The 21854-nt window shown below is 35.8% G+C and overlaps 4 protein-coding genes and 1 non-coding gene across 6 annotated transcripts; 1 reads left to right on the top strand and 4 right to left on the bottom strand.

Moving 5' to 3' along the window:
* Positions 1 to 808: 808 nt before the first annotated feature.
* On the bottom strand, positions 809 to 6768 carry LOC121751399 (golgin candidate 4-like). Of its 2 annotated transcripts, XM_042146145.1 has the most exons (15): positions 6364 to 6768; positions 5855 to 5953; positions 5370 to 5465; positions 4844 to 4957; positions 4447 to 4585; positions 4301 to 4365; positions 3755 to 3913; positions 3093 to 3221; positions 2671 to 2967; positions 2521 to 2586; positions 2151 to 2353; positions 1981 to 2035; positions 1588 to 1773; positions 1095 to 1351; positions 809 to 1005 (listed from the first exon to the last, which is right to left on the bottom strand). In XM_042146145.1, the coding sequence occupies exons 1-14, from the start codon at positions 6586 to 6588 to the stop codon at positions 1103 to 1105; spliced, it is 2082 nt and encodes a 693-aa protein (XP_042002079.1). In that variant the 5' UTR covers positions 6589 to 6768; the 3' UTR covers positions 809 to 1005; positions 1095 to 1102. The 2 variants fall into 2 exon arrangements, with proteins under 2 accessions (XP_042002079.1, XP_042002071.1); XM_042146137.1 differs by having other exon boundaries at positions 809 to 1351; positions 6364 to 6767.
* Positions 6769 to 7931: 1163 nt separating this feature from the next.
* On the top strand, positions 7932 to 8015 carry TRNAL-CAA. The gene has a single exon. It is a non-coding gene; the product is annotated as a tRNA-Leu (tRNA).
* Positions 8016 to 10004: 1989 nt separating this feature from the next.
* On the bottom strand, positions 10005 to 10945 carry LOC121803115 (probable membrane-associated kinase regulator 6). Its single transcript, XM_042202821.1, has one exon. The coding sequence runs from the start codon at positions 10822 to 10824 to the stop codon at positions 10198 to 10200; it is 627 nt and encodes a 208-aa protein (XP_042058755.1). The 5' UTR covers positions 10825 to 10945; the 3' UTR covers positions 10005 to 10197.
* A 4065-nt stretch (positions 10946 to 15010) lies between these two features.
* Positions 15011 to 16097, bottom strand: LOC121803852 (acidic endochitinase-like). The gene has a single exon (XM_042203444.1). It carries the CDS (start codon positions 15990 to 15992, stop codon positions 15099 to 15101), a length of 894 nt encoding a protein of 297 aa, XP_042059378.1. The 5' UTR covers positions 15993 to 16097; the 3' UTR covers positions 15011 to 15098.
* Positions 16098 to 17131: 1034 nt separating this feature from the next.
* Positions 17132 to 19449, bottom strand: LOC121800198. The gene is made up of 2 exons (XM_042199789.1): positions 18833 to 19449; positions 17132 to 17902 (listed from the first exon to the last, which is right to left on the bottom strand). Exons 1-2 carry the CDS (start codon positions 19189 to 19191, stop codon positions 17419 to 17421), a joined length of 843 nt encoding a protein of 280 aa, XP_042055723.1. The 5' UTR covers positions 19192 to 19449; the 3' UTR covers positions 17132 to 17418.
* Positions 19450 to 21854: the final 2405 nt, after the last annotated feature.

A 21854-nucleotide genomic window follows, 5' to 3' on the forward strand; every position in this document is an offset into this window, starting at 1 on the left:
ATTATAATCATAAATGATTATAATAATAATAATAATTGGTATTATTATTATAATATTTAAGGATATTATAATTAAATAAATTTTATAATTTAGAATTTCACTACGATTTTATTAATTAATTATTAATTTATAAAATAATAATTAGTATTTATTACAATATAATTTATATTATATAATTATATTTTAATAATTTAATAAGTTATTAATTATTATTATGATAATAACAATTATATATAAATATTATAATACAAAGTTATAATTATGATCATTTTAATTATAGTTATTTATTATTCTGAAATTTAATATGATTTGTAATTTAAAATTATTTTTAAAACTTTGTAGTTAATAAATAATAATAATAATAATAATAATAATAATAATAATAATAATAATAATAATAATAATAATAATAATAATAATAATAATAATAATAATAATAATAATTAAATATGTAAGAATCCTAAAACTATTAAAAAGAATACCTAAGAAAAGTTATGATTCAAAATCCTAGAAAGTTATATACTAACTTTCGAATCCTAGAAAGTTGTACTAACTTTCCTTGTTCTTGAGATTCTGATTACTTTCCCATTTTGATTAAAAATTGAAACAAACACAGGAATTTAAAATTTAAAGAATCATATTACTTTCCAAAACATAATTCTGACAACCAAACATGGCCTATAAGTATTTAATTTAATGTTTCTTTCGTTAATGGATTTGTCAATGAGATGAAAAAGCTATTTGGTGTAAAAATTCACGAGTAGAACCTTGGAATCCAATAAATGAGCTGTTACATGGAACAAAAAAGGGTTGCAGAGTGAACAATGATGTGTTACGTTACTGTATAGCGTTTATATACAATTCACGCAAATTGTAATATTCTTTAGCAAATCTATCTAAATATGTGCCATCTCGTCTACAAAAAGTTTCAAGTGTGTGTAGCTTTCTTCATACAGGGATTATTACAATGCACGTACATACACGCTCCAAAGGGCTGCTGCTTCTCTTTGTTTTCACAAGTTAGACAAAGAATCGAAAGAACATTTAGGCATATCACGGCTGGAAAATTTTAGGGTATTTACAGTCGAACTTACATAAATAATCAGTATCTCGGTGGTAGTCTCGAACCTTGCAAACTGTTTTCTGATGAAGTGAGAGGAACTGTTGAAAATTCCGAATCTGAAAGTTCCCGTCCCAAGTTGCTGCGAGATAATGTGGGAACTTGGTTTGGGTTGAGGTAAGGGGGTGTGGTTCCTGTAGAGTTTTGATCTTGATTTGAATTATTGGCGGACTCCCTCTTTTCCCTTTCCGTCTCCGTGAGAAGAAAGTCCACCCACAAATCTGCAAATGACTGGAAGAGAGATTTTTCCAGCAATATTTTATAAAGAAACTATTATCAGAGATTTACATCATCAGAAAACTGTCTATGTTCGCATATCAACTAGGTACATAAGGGGAAGAGATCACGAATATCTTAGGCACATTAAATGATATGTATGTGTATGAGTACATGCACAGGCATGCTTGACAGCTTGAGAAGGGGGGTTTGGGGGGGAAGGGGGTGTAAACGCAGAGGATAAGAAAGACCTGGTCATCAGATGTCATAGCTGATTGAGGTTCAGGGGCACCGCCGCCAAGGATGCCCCCAACAAGCCGACCTGGAAGGCCAAATACACCCCGAACTACACTTTTGCCAGGCCCTTGCTGAGCAACACCGATTCTTTGTTTTTCTTCATCAGAAAATCCCAGCATGCGACACATTAGATCAAGAACCTGGAGAAGATCAATCAAATACTATAAATCAAGATTTATTTGACAGCAGTTTGCTTCTGTTTTAGCATGAAATACACCTCAATAAATAGGGGGACAAACTAGGATTTCTCGAGGGAATTTTAAAGCTATCATTGGGACAACTTTACTCTCTCACAGTGAGCCCCACTTAATATTTTGGAAAGGCAGGAGTTTATGAAGCAGACGCACCTCTTTACTGTGGTTTCTCTGGAAGTATGTCACAAGTAATTTGATTACAATGCGCCTGCAGATGACACCATCAGTTGTAACAGTATATTATTACCACTCTTAAAAGCTAGCGTAACAGTAATAGAGCAAAAAATCTAGTATCGAGCATCCTCTGGAAATGAGAGTTTCACCTGTCAACAAGAAAATCGGAGTCCACAGACATCCTATTTAATCTTGTCATGCTTTGCTCAAGAGCTCTGCGGAGTTTTTCATTATCTTCCTCAAGCTTCTTAACTCTGTTCTTTCCTTCAGCAATCACAATATCAGCTTGTGAAAGCTTTCTCAAAAGTTCCTCCCTCTCCCTCTTTGATGCTTCTGCTAGTTGGTGTGCTTCCTGGAATCATATCAATAGGAAGGCTTAAGAATTTACAAGGGCAGCCTGAATTATAAATCCAGAAAAGACTAGTGCATAAACATTTATTATAACTAAAAGTTGAAGCATTCCAGAAAATGAGTTTCAAACACAAATGTTAATATTACAATAAAGCTAAGAAACTAAACCTTTAACTGCATGATAAGTCTAGCTGATTCCTCTTTTGTGACTGACAACTCTTCACCAAGACGTTCCTGGAAAACAGATATCCATAAAATATGAATCATGTATGATGTTCCCCTTACTCATATTCTATCACCAATGAGAAAGAGCTTTACCTTGGCCTCAATTTCAGCATAATATTGCCCAAGAGCAGTTTGCAGATTTAGAACTTCCACATTCTTGGCATCTATTGTGTTGTAACAGTTGGTCAATTTTCTATTAAGATCGTCTATAACTTCTTTGGCCTTCATAAGTTCACTATTGTTGGACAGTTTTACTTCTTCTTGTCTTGAGATTGCTTGTTTCAGAGTATTCTCCAAACGTGAAATTTGAACCCTTTGTTGTTCATTGATTCCTCGCAGTTCCTCAATAATCTTACTGTCCTCATCCATTTTCTCTGATTCCTCGGATTCCTGCAAGTGGGTTAAGTCAGAGAGATTGTAGCAGACATTTTTTATAACAAAATAACAATTTCATTAGTGGTACTAAATCATTATTTATAATGGTCAGCCTATAGAGAAGTTGAAGATGGGAAAACCTTTTCCAACAAATGTTGCTTGAGACGAGTCAATTCGTGCAAGGCTTTGTCCTTTTGCATCCGTGCTTCCTTAAGGTCATTTTCTAATTTACGCAAAGACTTCTGCATTTTCTCATTCTCCAGCAATCCCTGCAGAGACTTTATTGGTTAGACTAAGGCACTGTAACTTGTATAGTTTAAAAATTACATGGATATCCATGTAAAGCCATATTGCATGAATATTCAACTAATCAGCATGCATGAGTAAACTGCAATGTGTGGGATAAATGTTCATAAATAAGTGTTATTAGGAAGAAAGATAACTGAGCAAGGAAGCAATGAATCAATATACGGAAAAGGGATGTTGATCGGACAATACAATGCTGAATATCTCATTCATGCTACTTGAATGCTTATTTGAAAGATGCAGGCCATCAGGTTTCTCTTCGCGAACAGGAGAAGAACGAATTGCATTTAACGCAGTCTCACATTCTTCTTTTTCTTTCTACCATGAAAAATTGGTAAGGTTCAATGTCTGTGTGAAAATGCTTGTGAATGTGTACACAACCACACATATATAACTACACTAAACAAACCCACACAAAAGGACAATTTAAAACACACATGAAGCACGCAAAACAATTACTGAAAAGAATTATTGGAAACCGTAGGAAGATACAGACCTTAATATTTCTGTTATCTTCCTCCAAAGAAGCAATAACGTTTTTCAACTTCTCTACACTGTTGTTTGGTTCTCTTCTCTGCAACTCCATTTGTAACCTTCCTATCTCTGATATCTTCTGATTTAACTCGTCTTGTGTTCTGTTTATCTCTCTCAACATCTGAAATATATAAAGGAAAAAGGTAGAAATGGGTAAGATTACGATCTATAGGGCAGAAACAAGATAACCAGTGGAATAAAATAGGTTATTACTAATACCATATTATCCAAAATCTAAAAATACATCTAAGAATTTTGAAAATGTCGATAACTTTCATTAACAGTAATACATGACTAAGAAGTTTCAATTTTCCGTACATACCAAAACCACACCAAAAAAAAAACAATAATCAAACAGTACTTCTTGATAAAATAAAAAACAATATTATACATAATATTATGAAGAGCATTCAAATGACTTCGATATATTAACTTTGTCAACTATTTTAAGTGATGCCCGGTGCCCAGCTGCACCACAATAGCAAAAAAGGTAACTATAAACACTCACTTTATCTTTTTCATCTTTTAACGAGCTCAAGTCCTGCTGAAACGATCCATTCAACTTTTGCTCCTCTAGAAATAGAATAAATAACTCAATCAAATATTCCAAAGATGCATTGCTCCAAAACAAGATCCTCCAGTAGTAGATGTTACCTTGTAAACTCAGCTGGACACTTGCCAGCTTGCCACGTTCTTTATTAAGTTCCAACATCATTTGTTTCATTTGAGATTCATGAGTTGCTTGCATCCCGGTCAAGGATCTAATTTTGTCTTCCATTGCATCTGAGAGTTCCTACAAGGCAATAGAAAAGCTTTCACTTGCTGCACTGATTTAGGAAGAGCAACACATTACAATTCAACACTTCTAGAAACAACAAGAGACTCCAATCACAAAAGTCACAAGAAACTGGGAGTTATGAAGCAAGTGTAGTAGATTGACACTAATTCCTAACATTGAGTACGAAACTGGGAGTTATGAAGCAAACAAATGCCAAGCATCAGGGAAAGGAAAGTAGCCTCCTTAACTGCGGAAAAAGAATGATTCTACTACCTTTGAATTGGATGAAGTTGTCCCATTATTTAATCCATCATGCTTTGCCACAATACCATTACCACGACTTTTTGTTGCAGCTTTAAACCGATTAGGGGAAATATCACCATTACCCTGAGATGTTAAAGTAGACAATCAAATAACAAACAATATTCAAGTAAAAATTTCTCTCAAAGAAGTTTGATGGAAATTTACACAATCTAAGCTGTCGTCACATTGTCTTTCTTCACACAGCTCAACTCCTATAGCTAACTATATAGTATATATATACAAGGTAGGCAGTGTTTTTAGTATCCAGAACAGCTTTCAGAATGCCTACTTATCATATCAGCATTGGTTTTTATCTCCACGAGTAAAGGATATGTTTCTAGACAGAAGCAGGATCCAGACTTATTCAAATGAGCCAATGAGATCATAAATAATAACTGAACAAAAAAGACATAAAAGCACAACCATGTCCTATTGGATCCAGATATTATGCTAAAATTCATAAACTGATATGATCAGCTTCAAGTAGACTCCTCACCTTAAGAACAGTTCTAGGTGTACCATGAGTAGCATTTGCACTAAGGAGATTCTGTTTTAGTGAGCCATTTTCTTCAGCCAATCTCAAAATCTGATCCTGCCAAGAACAAAATCCAGAAACTGCATAAGAGGCAATCAAACTTGAAAGCCCTGGACATAGCGACAAAAGAATCCAACCACTCGTGACATACCTTGACTTATTATATGAGTTCATTTGTGAGAAAAGTGACAAGAAGAGTACTGAATTTTCTAATATCAGGATGTATGTGATAATAACAAGATCAATAGAAGCCTAAAACTGGCAACAACTCACTTTTATTATGACGTTAAAAAAAAACTACAATTCATCCATCAATAACCATCAAACTTTTGACAGCAATAGCACATAAAATCAGGCCCCGTCGTATAGAACTCTAAATATCTCTCAACAATACTTATCTAGAGAAATAAATTTGAAGATAATTTGATAGCAGAAGATGACGGTACCTCTTTTTCCTTTAATAAAGCTGCATAATTAACTGATAGAGCCTTTATTTCTGACTCAGATTCCTGAAGCTTCTTAATTTTTGTTTTGTACAGCTCGATCTGATAAAATAGCGGACGCTTATTAGAAAAAGAAGTCCAAGGTGCCCAAATAAATGACTTGTATCATTTGATCAAGACCAATGAGGACACTCCCTGCATCTTTCAGGAAAACATAAATATGTTCAGATAAATACAAATTACTCGGTACCAAAAACTGACTACGTTAGACAACATTGCTGCTTTCACCATAAAGTCTAGAACGGATCCAGTACATGCATTTCTATTCAATTAACAAAAAATCCCGTTAAAGCCGGTATACTAAGCGCATGCATTAGTAACTTCAGGTGATAGAGAAACATCCTTATAGATGAAATTGAGAAGTAGATACACATCAACCATCCCCGTACACACACACGAAAGCATCCAAAGTGAGATCAAACTAATAAATCACAAAATGAATCGATAGATACCTCGTGATTAGACGGGGAATCGAATCCATTGACGATCGGTGAATGAGTCGGAGCACTGGAAATGTGCGAAGCTCTCCGCTCCGAACCTGAACTGGCCTTGTCGGAATGATCGGCCGGCGGAGGAGTGTACATAGACAGCTCTTCATCGTCGTCGTCATCGTGGACATCCAGCGCGATTTTACTCAGACTTTCCTTCAAATTCGCCACCGAGCTCCACATCGGCATCGAGATTTACGCGCCAAAATCTCGATTTCCCTCTTTCCCCTTCACCTAGATTTGGAATTTGGCAAAAATTGAGGAGAAAATTCTTAGGGGGGAATTTGACAAGATTGAATTGAATTGAATTTTCGATTTGATTTAAGGGGTTTTGAGGCACGCTGGTAGATCTGAGAGAGCGGAAATAAATTAATAAAAAGTTTTATCTGACCTGGAATTTACACATCTCTGTATTCGTTGGGTGATGTAATAAAAATAAAAATAAAAATAAAAATAAATATAAAAATAGATATGCGGGACATTTCTTTGCTGGGTTTATTTCTAGAATGGGCTTTCAATAAGGCCCTCTAAATAAGATCCAAGTTGACATGCCTAAGATGTTCCAAATTCACCGTATGATTCTACACTAGATCGTTATTGTTTGTTTTGTCGACCGCTGTTTTATCCACGTGTCCAAGATCAAGTGTCATATTATTTTCTACTAGTATCACACTCGTGCAATGCACGATCTAATTGATTTTCTATTCATACTAATTAATTTTCTATTTCACATTATTTTCTATTTCACCGGAAAATAGACGGATACATAATTACAAAAAAATTATCTTTCATAATTTAATTTTCAGACGGATGAATAATTGCAAAATAAATTATTTTTTGTGATTTATTTGTCAATTTACCCTATAAACAAATAAGCAATGGAGGACCCTTGCATTTTCTGGCTTGAGATGTGCGCAGAGCGTGGAAGACAACAACGTCAATGTTCTAGGATCATTGCAGTTTTATGAGCGGAGGTGGAGCAACATGGCCGCGTTTCCATATATCTTTGTTTTATTTAATTAATTTATTCATAAAAATAAGCAATTATACTAATTTATAACTATAATTTGTAGTCTCCAAATTAAATTTCAAATTTAAATTTCCCAAACACATAAAAAAATTCAATCTAAAAAGCATATCAAATCACTTACTAAATAAAAACTCCATGATTATACAACGTAACAAGCTATGTGCAATTAAACCATTTAGTTAATAAATCAACCAATCTAAAATCAACATTGGTCATATCCTTCACTATCATAAAAAAAAACAGACTAAACATTTGTGAAACTAGGTCATTGTATGATTATTATTTGTTGGAGGACAATCTTTTATAGTTTAACCATCCCAAATTGAATTTCTATCAGTTGCCGTTTTATCCTACCAATAAAGTTGGTTGTATGAGTTGCATCAAATAACACTTAATAGGATTAAGAAGCATAGATTTCAAAATCAACTTGAGGTTTAAAACTTACAAATAATTGAACCTTATGTTTTATGTATGTGACAACTAACAAGAAATAGAACAAAAGGTCAGGATGGCCGAGTGGTCTAAGGCGCCAGACTCAAGTTCTGGTCTTCGTGAGAGGGCGTGGGTTCAAATCCCACTTCTGACAATTTATTTTTTTTTTAGTAAGTATGTTTTGCTGTTTTATATACACTACTATAATCTTATTTTCCCAGTCACAACAAACACTCTTCAACTATTTATTGTTCTTTCAGAAATTATCTTATCTTTCCCAGTCACAAACATTCAACCAACTTCTTGAATGCTGACAACATCATTACACAAACATTAAAACTGGAACCACAATTTCACCTGGCATGAAGATTTTCCATTATAAATCATCCTTTTGTTTGTGTGTGTGTATTAGTGTGAGAGAGAGAGGGATGTTATTAGTTTTACTCAACTCTCTCATGCATCCTTTTCAGATCATTGTTACAAAGCTGTTCACTTCATTTTGAACGCTCCTCATTTCTCTTTTGAATATAGGATGATAAAGCATTGGGCCTAACAATCAGAACCTTCATGTGCTGCATAACGGCAAAAGCAGGACTTCCTCTTTAATGTATTGTCCTTTCAAGGCAAAAACAAAAGCTAAAAGCCGACTTCTCCGACATGCTTGATGCTACATATAGCGATGTTTCTACACCTTCTAGTCCTGCCAACACACTTTGCTTTTCCCAAGGATGAACTCTTAAAAACTTGCATTCTTGTCCTGATTTTGTCTGTTCATCTATATTTACATGGATTTCTGTTATGTTTCCTTAACATATTTCCAATAATAATCATCCTTTACCACAATTTATTTGCCTTTAAATTTCATTATTTGATCTAAAAACTGGTGACAACAATAATAACTTACCAGAAGTCTATGGCAAGTTGATGTCTTACATGGTTTCAACTTTCAACCAATTCACAAGCCTTGCCCTTTTCACTTCATGTTCTTCTGGTGAATTCAATTGGGAGTAACGCCAAATACACGTGGTTGGTTAAGAGTTAAGACAAGAATAGGAAGATGTCTTAAGGGGCTGGTCCCCCACAATCTTGGGATGGTATTGAGATGTGTTTGAAACTTGAAGTTTTAGACGTTAGCGAATCAAGATTGCACTGTTTCACAAATAAAGGGAATGGATATGCAAACACAGAAAAAAGGGCAGATAGAAACAAGAATATGTTGTTGTTTTATGGGCTATCTTTAGCAGTATGTTGCCCCGGTGGAGCCTCCATGTCCCGGCTGTTCCCCAACAAAAGTGTTAGGTTTCGGTTACTTGTACAATTTGAGATCCTTTAGTTCATGGTTCATGCAATGTTCAAACTTGACAGGAATTAGGCATCACCCCTGTAATTGATCATAGCAGGTTAATGCAAATAGTGAGGTTTTGTTTGTTTTTGTTATGTTGATGATGTAATAGTGCTGTTTTGAATGATGTGGATATGTTGGCAATGAATATTCTTGAGTAAATGTTTGGTGTTTTCTGATGATTGGTGAAGTTCTCCCTACACTGATAAAAATGGGCAGCATGTGTTTGATTTTGTAATAATAGGAACAGAAGTATTTAAGACAAATCTTAATCTGGTAGAGCTAATGTAATAATATGTGATAATGTCTTTTACTGTAAAGGATCAAATTCAAAATAGTTGTGGACCAAGCATCAATTTTGTTTTGAAACACCTCAAAAAATTAATAAATAATTTACCAAAAAGGAACAAAAAAAGGGAGCAATGGAATCATGTGAGGCCCCCCTTTGTAACCTCATCCTAACAAAATCAAGCATCTTGCTAACAAGATGCCAAAGGTATCTTCTTCTGCAACAACGAACCCGTTTGGTTTCTTTCTCCGATGAATCATTCATCACAACGAACAGATGAAACTACAGAGGCAAAAATTAATCATTAATATGATCATCAGATAAGTGTCTACATGCCTGTTTTTCTCCATGACAGATAGCATATCATATGTACAGTGTAGAGAATTTTTCATTTTACAACACAAGGATTGACAGATTGCACAATGCCCTGAGTGGAATTCCAAAAATTGTCACACCCTTTTCTTTTTTCCTACTAAAGATAGAAAAAAAAACTAAATAATACACCATGAGGCTAAAGGAAAAGGGCTGCATTTCTTGAGTTTGATTCCTAATTTCTTATCTGTGCAGATGACAATTCCCTCTACTTTTCTGATATTTTTTAAAATATACAAATCATTAGTCCTAGTTCAAGACTATAAGAACTTCTACATTAAAAAAAAACAAAAAAAAAACCAAGAAAACTAAAAATCAGTTGGACTTAATAGCTCAACTACCTATTGATCTTTTACAGTAGAGAATTGCTTCGTGGATGGAGCTTTCATCACCGCTCCAAGCACTACTAGCACGAGACGGGATCAATCTAGGCGAAGCTTGTGGGGAAGCGGCCCAACTCCTTGCCTTCATGAGAGCAGGGGCATAGCTAGGCCTTGGAGATGCCTGCAGAGAGTTAGTCCACCTCTCAACCTCACAAACCTTTCTCTCGAGATCATCGACTCTACTGTTGTTCCTCGAGCTTTTGTACAATGGCCTAATGAATCCAAAACACTTGTGCAAGATCCTCTTTGATGATCTCCTCCATTTCTCAACCAAGCAAGACTGCTTCTTGACTCCATGATCAAACTTACACGAGGAAAGAGGCGACGGAGGGACATGATCCGGAGTTTTTTCCAAGGCATAGCCCGGCATGAGCTTCCCATCTGCAAATATTTCATCAGCATGAACAAGTGAAGCTTGGAATGCTGTGAAAGAAACATCAAAGTTGAAGTTTTGATCTTTTTCACATGGTTTTTGGGGTATGGTGATCTCAGTTAGGACATCGAGAGAGTGTTGTTTTCTGTCTACTAACCAACTGTATGAAAAACTCTCTGTGGCTAATGGCTTGGAGTTTTCCATGGTGAAATGGGAACTTATTTACCAAGAGTTTCGGGAAGAGGAATGGAGAAAGTAGTGGTTTTTAAACTATAATTTTTGAGTGGAAAAATGTGGGAATTCTTAATATTGGAAACTTTGCAACTATGGTATTTTATATACTATATGGGGAATGAATGGATTTTTCATCAACAACAGATGGCTTGTCACAAATCAGTGTAACACTAGTTTGGTAAATTGCAATTTTGATTATCTAACATGTTTGAAGAATATATCAATGTTCGAACATATTTTCTTGATTTGTCCCTCATCTATACCATATGTTGTTGCTTTTGAGAATAATTGTTTGGCACTCTAGCTTCTCGTTTTCCCTTTTTTTTTCTCTTTGACTTAGATGTTTGAGTTTCGTCCAACTAATTTTTATTTCTTGTCTCCTCGATGTAGATGGAATTTCTCAAGAAATGCAATTATGCAACCGTGCACGTAATATTCAATTCTCGACAAAGATTTTGGATTAGATGCTCCACTTTCATGTTCCTCATTCTTTTTAGGTTAATTGCCTCAAAATTTATGATATTTTGCCAAATTTTGTTCTGTCTCGCAACTTTAAAATTTTAAACGATAAATCACGTAGTTTCAAAACTTTCTCAATTGTCCCATGATAATTTTGTTAAATACAAATTCGATGCTAAATGGTGCACGCATGTAAATTTTTTGGTGTTGTCAAAGGATATGGACATAAATGTGTATTAATATAACAACATAGACGACGAAGTTGTTTTCAGTTTAAAATACAAAAATTATAGCAGCACAAATTTGGTCAAATGGAACAATTGCGAATTTTTTTTCAAATTTTGAAAGTTCTGTGAGACAAATTGTTCAAATTTCGTGATATTATAGGTTACCTCTAATCTAATTACTGTAGTAGGAGTATTAGGTTTTCTGAAAGTGGCCCGCAACGAACAATATCACACAATTAAGTCAAATAAAAAATTAATTAGGGAATGAGTATTATGGCAAATCTTGCCAATTTTATGTAACCCTTGGCCTATTTAAAGGGGGCGTACCTATTGTAATTCTCTGAACAAGTTGAATGAATAATACTCATATCTTTCAACATGGTATCAGAGCATTACAATAGGTACGCCTCCTTTAAATAGGCCAAGGGTTACATAAAATTGGCAAGATTTACCATAATACTCATTCCATAATTAATTTTTTTTCGTTGCTTACCTATTTTCCTTACTTACATATTTTCCTTTCTAACAGATTTTTTTTTCTTTTGACATGAGTTTGTCCTAAGAACATATGGTAAAGCTTATGATATGATTGAAAGAGGCAACCTTAGTGAGTGGACCATAGAAAGCATATGTTGGATGTAATTAACAATATAAAGTAGTAGTTGCAGCAGTGTAAAAATGGAGTAGTATATAATTCTGTCGAATTAATGCATTTGGAATATTGATAGAGAACAACTTGAAAAATGATAATCGTTATAACAAGCCTGGAAGGCCTAAAATTGATTATAAACATGTATGGGTCCTCCACATAATATCTTAATCTCGACAAAATAATTAAATAGTACTCCCTACTTCCCATAAAAATAATGAAATTTTCCTTTTTTATCCGCCCCACAAAATTATCTCATTTCCATTTATGGAAAGTTCCCCAAACTTATTACATATATATCAATTTATTTACAACTTATACCATTGTCCATTATGACCCACCATTAAACACTAACATTAATATAGGTCTCTAGCCCGCAGGGGCGTAACGCAGTTGGCAACGGAGGGGCAGATCTTGCTGCAATGAGCTTTTCCTTGGGAGATGGGCTTCTGGCAGCCAGTGGGTTTGGGCCTCCCCCTTAACAGGCTACTGCGTACCCTGATTGAACCCCCTCACATGATGTCGGGCCGGAGTGTGGGGGCCGCCAAGGCGACGGAATCGCCTTTTGCTGCAATTAATATAGGTATCACTATCCACTAATATTATTTTAACTACCATTCTTCTCATCGCTCTTACTTTACCAATTAGTTCTCATGTCATCCAAAATATCCTAATATTTTTTGGGGCGAAGGAAGTACTTGATATTTGTCACTAGTATATTATACTGTAAGGACAAACTCATTATTAATTCAGTATTTATTTTTAAGAAGGTTAGTTGCCAGATGAATAAGGCATGGACCATGCTGGAGACAGTGACATTCATCGTCTTCAAACATTTAAACAAGCTTTTGATATCCATCACAAAACTTATCTTGGTACACGTCATATATTAGTGATGATAATATAGTAGTAGTATATCTTTCGTTGGCATGTCAACTCTTGAAATTCGATGATAAATCATTTATATTGTGATTTATTAATAATAATAGCATATTGTATATATTCTTTTGATAATAAATTAATTTGATCAATTTAAATTAGTTATGTCATTCAAATGTTATTAATCTCAAGCACTTTGCCCATTTTAATTTTAGTTCTATGTTAAAAGAATATAAAAACATTTTGTATAAGTTTTTATTTGATTATATACAAAAAGTCGATGTGAAATTGAATTTTAAAAATGACCCTAGTGAGAGCAGATCATTATTTTCTACTATAGTACTTTTAAAAAGTGACGATAAAGCACAACTCAGTGGATAAGACGCTTTCCATCTAACTAATAGGTAAAGTGTTTAAGGTCACCTTAAAATAGACGTGGAATCATTATTGATCCTCTTAAAAAAAATCTTTTTAGAGCATGTTAAGACCGAGGGGTGGGCTGAGGCCCCAGACTTAGAATGGTTGAGTGAAATGTTAACTAAGTTGTATAACACCATCACCATAAGTTGGGTTTTTGAACAAGATAGTACTACCATTTTTGCATTTACACTAAAATAAATCTAAATCACTTTTTCATATTTTGTCAATATAAGGTGAATAGAGAATATACTTTCAAATTTGAGTTTGGTGTATATAGTTGAAATAAAATTATCACTATTTGATTTAACATTTACACTAAAATAAACTTGAGTTTGGTGTAAATAGTTGGAGACACTCAAGTCCGAATTCATTTTATTTTGTGTGCTATTGCTTTAAGTTTTATTAAAACGAATAAAATCTAGCATCGACGACGATTTTTTTTAGTTGGAACCGACGCACATACACTTCCAATACTTGTGATTGTTCTGTTGTTTTCACTAGATTGACAAATTTATCAAAAACTAAACAAGTGTATATAAAAAGAGCAAAAGTAGCAGACAAGTATCCCAATATGTGGGGACGTAACGCAAAGGAGAGCCAAAAAAGTTTAAATATACAAGACAAAAAGTAAAAAAAAATTGGACATGGTAGAGATCCCAATTTTTTATTTTCACCAACATAAACTAAAGGCTGTGTGCTCATCTCATTTCCTTAATTATTTTCCAGACATTTGTGCCTTTTAATGATGTCGACTTTAAGAATTTTCATTTCTTTTTAGGTGTACAAATTTGCATTCTAAAGTAGTAAGCAATGTTAGTGCATGGATTCACTTTATCAAAATAGTCAAATGGAGACACTTTTTAATTTAGTGTTTGCTTTGTTACCCTTTTGTTAGTTTCTCCAACTATAAAATGATATAGAAGTGGTAAAATGGCATATTCTTGATCGAATTTCACTTGTGCTACTATATATTAAACTTTCAATTATGTGAAAGTCTACTTGCACAATATTTGGAAAAGTTGGGGTCGATTAGACATAAATGCGATCTTAAGTGTAATGGGAGTTCAAGCTGCCAGTTCAATCACAAAATGTATTTGTCATTTTTTATGGTGTATAATTATCTTATCTTTCATCCACACTTTCTCAACTTATTTACTATCACACCCATAATTTCTCAAACTCACAAATATATTTTACCTAATCAAGTGGAGTCTATTCGTTACTCATATGATCATACTGCAATCTACATCTACAACTTACAAGGAATGAAATTATAACAAATCAACATGATCGAATTAGTGTACGTTAAAATAAATACTCTGGTTACCAGTTGAGAAAGAAAAATCAGATAAATACAATAGCAAGTTCATGTAATTATTTGTACGCACGACTCGCACCCCTGAATCAAAAATCTTGAATCTGTTACTGATATATATTGTACTCCATGATTAATGAAAGAAGGTGATATTCTTGTTCTTGATGTGTATAATGTGTACGTTCTATTCTGTTTCAGATGCTTTTGTTTTCCGAAAATATAGTAAATTCACATGATAAAACACACGCAGAGATCCGAGTCTCATTTTATTACATGAAAACAGAGGTTTGTAATTCTAAACATAGCTTTTAATGGCAGAGCTGTAGCCAGTTTGATCATCATAGTATTTAGACCACAGCATAACCCCTCCATACTTGGTAGAGCCCTTGATTGCAGGGAGCACCTTCGCTTTCAGATCCGCCACCGGAATGAAGCCACTCCCAGCCGCAGCCGGTGCAGCCGGCAGCCCCAAGAATATCTTCGTTGCATGGATAGACGAAGTCCAAACCTTCCATGATCCCTCAAGATCCGCAACCCCTCCACCACTGTACTGGCAGGGTGGATTGTTGTAGAACTGCACCCACACGCAGTCGAATAAACCCGTCCGCAAGGCTCCCCCGACCCAAGCATCCGGATACGGGCATTGAGGAGCAGCGGTCAAGTAGACCTTCTTCTTGCTCCCCTTTCCATGGCTGTAAAGTGCCCGTGCCAGCTCATCCCAGTGCCGGCTCGTCCCGCCCTCAATGTCAAAGTCCACCCCATCCAGGACGGCGGGACCTAGTGGGCGGGAGGGTGAGCTCCCGCCCAGGAAGTTGTCCCATAGGTAGGAGGCGAGCTGGATCGCCTCCTGGGATGAGGTGAGGGTGTAGCCACCTGCGCCGCCTCCTATGGAGAGGAGCACTTTGACGCCCATCCTCTGGCACGAGGTGATGTTGGAGGTGAGCACGGTGCAGCTGCCTGGGGTGTAAGGGTCGCAGTGGCCAGCTAGGTTGAGCATCGGCTTCTGGTTGTTGCCAAAGGAGGAGAGGAAGGCTATGATCACGTATTCGAAGTTGCCTTTGGCGCATGTGGCAACTAGTGTGCCTTCGTTTCCGTTCTGCCCCCAGTATATTGAAATTCCTCCAGCTTCGGATCCCACCACTAGCACCACCAGCACCACTAATAGTGAAACGGTTTTCTTGAAATCCATAATTTACTAAAGAAAACAATGTGTTGTTTGTGAAATGAGATTAGCTTTTGCATCATTTTATAGGAATTTTTGGTGGAGTCAATTTTGTGAGAGATATTGTTGCTATATCGATGAACGTAGCTGAACGGTGAAACTGTAGTTGCTGACATGAATTGTGACTGTATCTGTGTTGTCCTTTTTAAGTTTTGACAATATATATTTGTGCATGTATTTCAGATTTTTGTCTGCTCTCTGTCATGTCAGCTATTCTGGAAGTTCTATCAAATCTTCGACTATAGTTTTGGCAGTTACCAAAAGCCTAATGCTTTTTTTATTTCTCATATTGGCAGATTTTGTAATGTCTGTTGTGGAGACGACAATTATAAACTCCCACACTTCACATGGGTAGTATTCCAGTTTACATATAGTATAAACTAATATACTCAACGTTAGTATGCAACTCAGTGTAAAGTTCAGTATCTGATTGAGTTGATGGTTGTCTTACATTTTGCGTTCATGGCCAATTTTATTGTTTTGTGTTTCTGAATTTGCATGTTTGAACGTGCTTTACAAGAATGAGTTTGATGACTATCTGATATAACCTATCTTAGCCATAAATTGTGACTGTTTTGTCTTTGTCTGTTTTCTAGCTTTCACAATAGATGTTTATGTGTTTGTCTGTTTTCTGTCAACCTATTATGGAAGTTGCATTCCCAGATGCAAATCTTTGCCTACAGTTTTGGCAAGTACTAAAAGCTTAAAGTTTTATGAGTTCGTAAAGATTGTACAGATAAACCACTAATAAATCTACTGCACCATCTGTTCTCAATTAGTAGGATAAAATTAAGGTTTATAAGATTAATGCTTAATTCTCCCCACACTCTTTATCATTTAACAACAAAAAGTGGAACTCTTAAACTCTTACGGGACACAGGGAGACTTTTAACTTTGCAAACTATGCCAATCTTCAAGATATGCATAGAAAAAACATTTTTTTTAAAATGTCACCAGATCAAAATCGCAATATCGGATTTCTCGGTTGGCAGTCTGCTTGTAAATGTGTATCCAATTTTAAAATTACCAATATCGTATTCTTCTTCACCATTTCAGTTGATCATGTATGAACTCTGGAAGTGAAAAAAAACAACGTGCAAACAAGCTTATATCCAGAATTCAGCTGAGGAAAATGATAGTACCCTGAGATACAATTATCCAAGCTCGGAAACTATGTACAAACTTTGGCAAAACACACTGGTAGGTAGTCATTATATACTTGAGGGTGAAGCTATACAGATAATACAATTACACTGCACTAACTCGAGTCCCTATTAACAATGTGCAGTTCCACAAAATTCAATATTGACGAGGAGAAAATCTTGAAGAGCACACATCAAACAAGCACCCCCCGGTTGCAATGCTCGGACCAGAGGGTACTGTGTAGTGTACATCATGACTTGACCTCAGATTTAAGTCTGGTTAGAAGAGAAGCTAAGTAGCATTTAACAGCAGACAATTTCACATGGGGCACAATATTTGTCTCTGAAGGAGATAGGAGTTTAAAATAAGTAGGCTTTGGGGTGGAGGGGCAACCTATTGATTGAATCAACTGCTCCACACCAATTACTTGAAACTTCTGAGGTCCATTCAAGGCAATGTTGTGAACTTTGTGCTTATAAATCTTCCCGTCCTTATCAAGCTTGTACTCTGAGGTACCATCAAATCTGCTATGGCTCTCCCACGGTACTCGTGGGATGCCATGGACAGTCCAACGGACCATTATCAGGTTCTCCACAGGCTGCCATACGCTTACAATGTCGACCCACAGGGCCTTGAAGAAAATCCTTCCGTTAAGTCTTAGAGCCCAGAAGATCGACTTGTAATTCTCAATGCCAGAAAAGGTGTTGAGGGGATCCTTGAAGACAATGTCATCCCTATATTAAGACATACTGTAATTAGAAACCAAAGATTAAAGAATTCCATCTGCCATCTGTGGAAAAATCTTCATTCCTCAAAGGAGACAAACCAAAAGATATTGAACATCAAGTTTTCCCTATGTTGTTTATTTTCAAATGATTATGTCACCACAGAAACAACCATGTTGAACATAAATCACACACTCAAACTTAAACTAATGTGCAAAAAGTAGTCTTCCAAACACTTTGTTGGGAGAAATTGCATATTGAACAATTTGAACTACAGCAATGGTACAGTAAAAGCATAAACGTTTCATGACCTTATATTATTTTGCTAACAAATTAATATTATCTATTTGATGGATCAGTACCGGGAAGTGCCAAAAGAGCTATCTCTTTTCAATAGCATATAACAATTGCGAATGAATATAATCAATAGAAGATGTTGATAATTACTAGCTTAGCATTGTCCAAAAAACAAACACCTACAAGTATGCATGTTATTTTAATGAGTGTACAAGACTCAACCCTTCACTCAATATAAGTTATAGTATAACATCAAACTCTTTATTTAGGTTGCTGAATCAACCGAATCCAACATCACTACAGCACTCAACCCTGCTTATAAATTTTGCAGGAAGAATACATCAAAAACAATTCTAATCCTCTCTTTCATTGTTTCTCAGCAAGAATCATCTCAAATCACAAATATTTCGTGGAGAGCTGAGCTACATGATCAATTCATTGTAATTCAAAACTAGCAACAACTGAATCAGTAAATTATTATTCACAAACTATTGCATTAACACAATCATTCACACTACACTTGCACCGCAATCATAAACTATAACGCATAGTAATCCGCAAAATGATCGACCACAAATCCATCCAAATGCTATAACTATAATATTACACTGAAAAAGGGAAAATCAATAAACTCATATATACCTGTATATATCAAAGCTTAGCTCTCGGTAGAAAAGCTCCGGAAACTCTTCTCGGATAGTTCGAATCGCGTAACCCGCATTCACATAATAGTCCTGCTTCCTCCCTTCCTCATCCTTGGTCTCGCTCACCGAGAACGACACCGTCTCGTCCTGCTTCACCTGCCCGTACAGCCACAGCAAACAATCCTCGTATCCATTGCCGCCCCTCCTTAATTCCGAAGCCTCTTTCTTCTCTAAATCCTTAACGCCAGAACAGACCGAAAAATTGAGGTTTCTTCTTCTGATAGCCGGAGTGATTCTGCCAGGCTGTCCACTTCCGGTGAACAATGAAATTCCCGGCGAGTGAATGAGGAGCGTCATACCGCGGAATTGGGAGGAAATTTGAGGGTTGAGAATCAATGGATTGAAGTTTGAAATTTATTTATGGTTTAAAGCTGGCATTTATGCGTTGCGTATATACGAGAGAGAGAATTTGTTGGATTGAAGTGGAGAAAATTGGAGATTCATTGCTGGAAAAGGAGGAAGAAGAATAATTATTGGATAGGTATTGTGATTTCGGATAATTTGAAATTTATTAGCACAGTAGATTATGATTATGAATTGAAAATTGATTGTTTCAACATACATAGTGATAGGTTGATAGCAAATATAAAGGCCTTGTTTTCACCACATTTCTTGGCCAATGGCCCAGTGGTTATAAACGAGAAAAATCACGATTCCTCTAATCTCAACATTCACGTGATTAGTCAACTTCTTTAATATTGGCCTATTTGGATCAGATTCTATAAATTTGTTCTAAAATATAGGAGTACTAAATATCTGTAATTTTAGGGGTGTTCGGTTGTCAAGATTAAATCTCATGATTAAATATGTATCATGTTTGCTTAATAAGATTGAATCCTACAACTTAATCCTAGATGAATAGTCTCATGATAATTAGTCATGGCCTCCCCCCTCCAACTAAAATAATCTCATAACTTAATCACAAATGAATAGTCTCATGATATTAGTCATGGCAATCGAACGCCACTTTAATATATAAAAAAAGGATTTAAGTAATAAACCTTGGCCAATATTGCTAGTTGAATGAATGGAAGATATTTAGGGTGGTGCACACTATCATAAAAATCTTGGTGCCAAGTTTTAGGCCATTGAAATTAAGTGGGCCTAAGTGGGCCTTCTAATCAGTGTCACACAAAAAAATGAATCTCGGTTGCATGCAATAAAAATAGCCTCATTTCAAAATAAAATAGCTAAAATATTCATAATTTAAATTTCTAAATTACATAATTTAACTTTATAAAATTAAATAGACTAAATTTCTAAATTGCTAAATAAATATACCAAAAAAATCAAACCAATTATAAAAAATATAAATAAATAAATAAAATTATCATAAAAATATCCTCACAAGGATTTGTGCATGGGCATAATCACATTTCAAGTAAGTTTTCACTATTTTGAGTCTTTTATGCCTTCTTGTCCTTTCAAGTAAGTTTTCACTATTTTGAGTCTTTTATGCCTTCTTGTCCTTTTTAGAGGGCATTGCATTTTAGTCTTTGTATTTGTATTTTTCTCATTCTCTTTTCTTCTTTCTTTTTTCTTCTTTTTCCCAAATACAGTCTATGCAACTTCCTTTCCACCCAACATATACATCCACTTTCCCATATACATGGTCTCTGCAGTATTTGATGTCGAGATACTTCAACTTCAATGTGCAGCAGTGCATGGATTGACCAACTTCATTCTTTACAACTCTAAGAGCACCAGCAATGGTGGCCTATCTCCGGAGCCCGTCTCAAAGCCTATCTCCATTTTTTCCTGCCACGTTAGCAGGTCCATCCCATAGCCTATCTCAGAGCCCAACTCATTTCCACGTCATCATTATTTTTAATATTTCTCTTTAAATTGTTTGTGTAATTAGAAGACAACGTATATACAGAAAAAAAAATCATTTAAAAACAAAATAAAACATCATACATTAAAAAAAAAAGAGATAAAGATAGAAAACATAATAAAAAACAACGGAAGCACATCCTCAGAAGCACTCGGGTTCCGGCTCGTCCTCCTCGACACGACCCATTAACTCTATGAATTTTGGGCAATCCTTCAGTTGCAGATATATTTCTCAGTACTTGAACCCTCTCGCATTGCCATCGTATAAATCGTGAAATTTAGCACACTCATACACCAGGCGTTTCCAATGCTTGCGTAGATCGTCAGACTGGTGTGTCGGGGCCCTGCGGGCTTTACTCGTTCGTATCTTTTCGTGATACGCCCCAGAAATCGCCCTCGCGATTGTTGGCTACAATCGGGTCCTCAGAGTAGGTACTCATCGTCCGCACAGCTTCAGACGCCTCCCCGACTGTCTCCTTCTTCTAACCCTTCATGTCAGGCACCTTGTTGCTAAAGTTCATATCACCGTGGAGAGAAGTAATAAAATTGAAATTGATATTGGAAAGGAATGAATGTGAATTGATGGAGAATGAAGTATATATAATGGATTAAAAATTGTAGTATTAAATTTTTTAAAAAATAGAAAAAGGGATATCAGCTCCATTATCGGCCCGAGCCCCCGCAATGGAGGCCCATCGCAGGGCCGATATGCCATCGGCCGGGGCGATCACTTGGCGCAGGAGCGGAGGCGTTGGGGGGTGGAGATGGGCTCCCTCCCCACAATGGTGACCTATGACAGCCGATTGGGGGGGGGGGGGGGATCGCCTCGGCCCTTGCGATCGGCCCCCCATTGCTGGTGCTCTAACATCTGTCATAAGGACCCAAGAATACATATCACGCTTAGCAGTAAGGGCAAAGGACGAAGCCAATCTTGAGCATGCAGTTGTGCGTGACGTCGTATAATAAAGATGAGAAAATGGGTGCTACTTGTTTTTATGATTTTCCAATCTGTATTTCAGTTTATCGTGGAAGATAGCTAAATGTGAGTGAATCTTATCTTGGTTGTAATTCTGGGAGGAGATAATATTCCTGGAATCCCGAATACGGATTAATAAAATTCATGTCTT

Source organism: Salvia splendens, chromosome 1, assembly GCF_004379255.2.
Source record: "Salvia splendens isolate huo1 chromosome 1, SspV2, whole genome shotgun sequence".
Taxonomy (NCBI): Eukaryota; Viridiplantae; Streptophyta; class Magnoliopsida; order Lamiales; family Lamiaceae; genus Salvia; species Salvia splendens.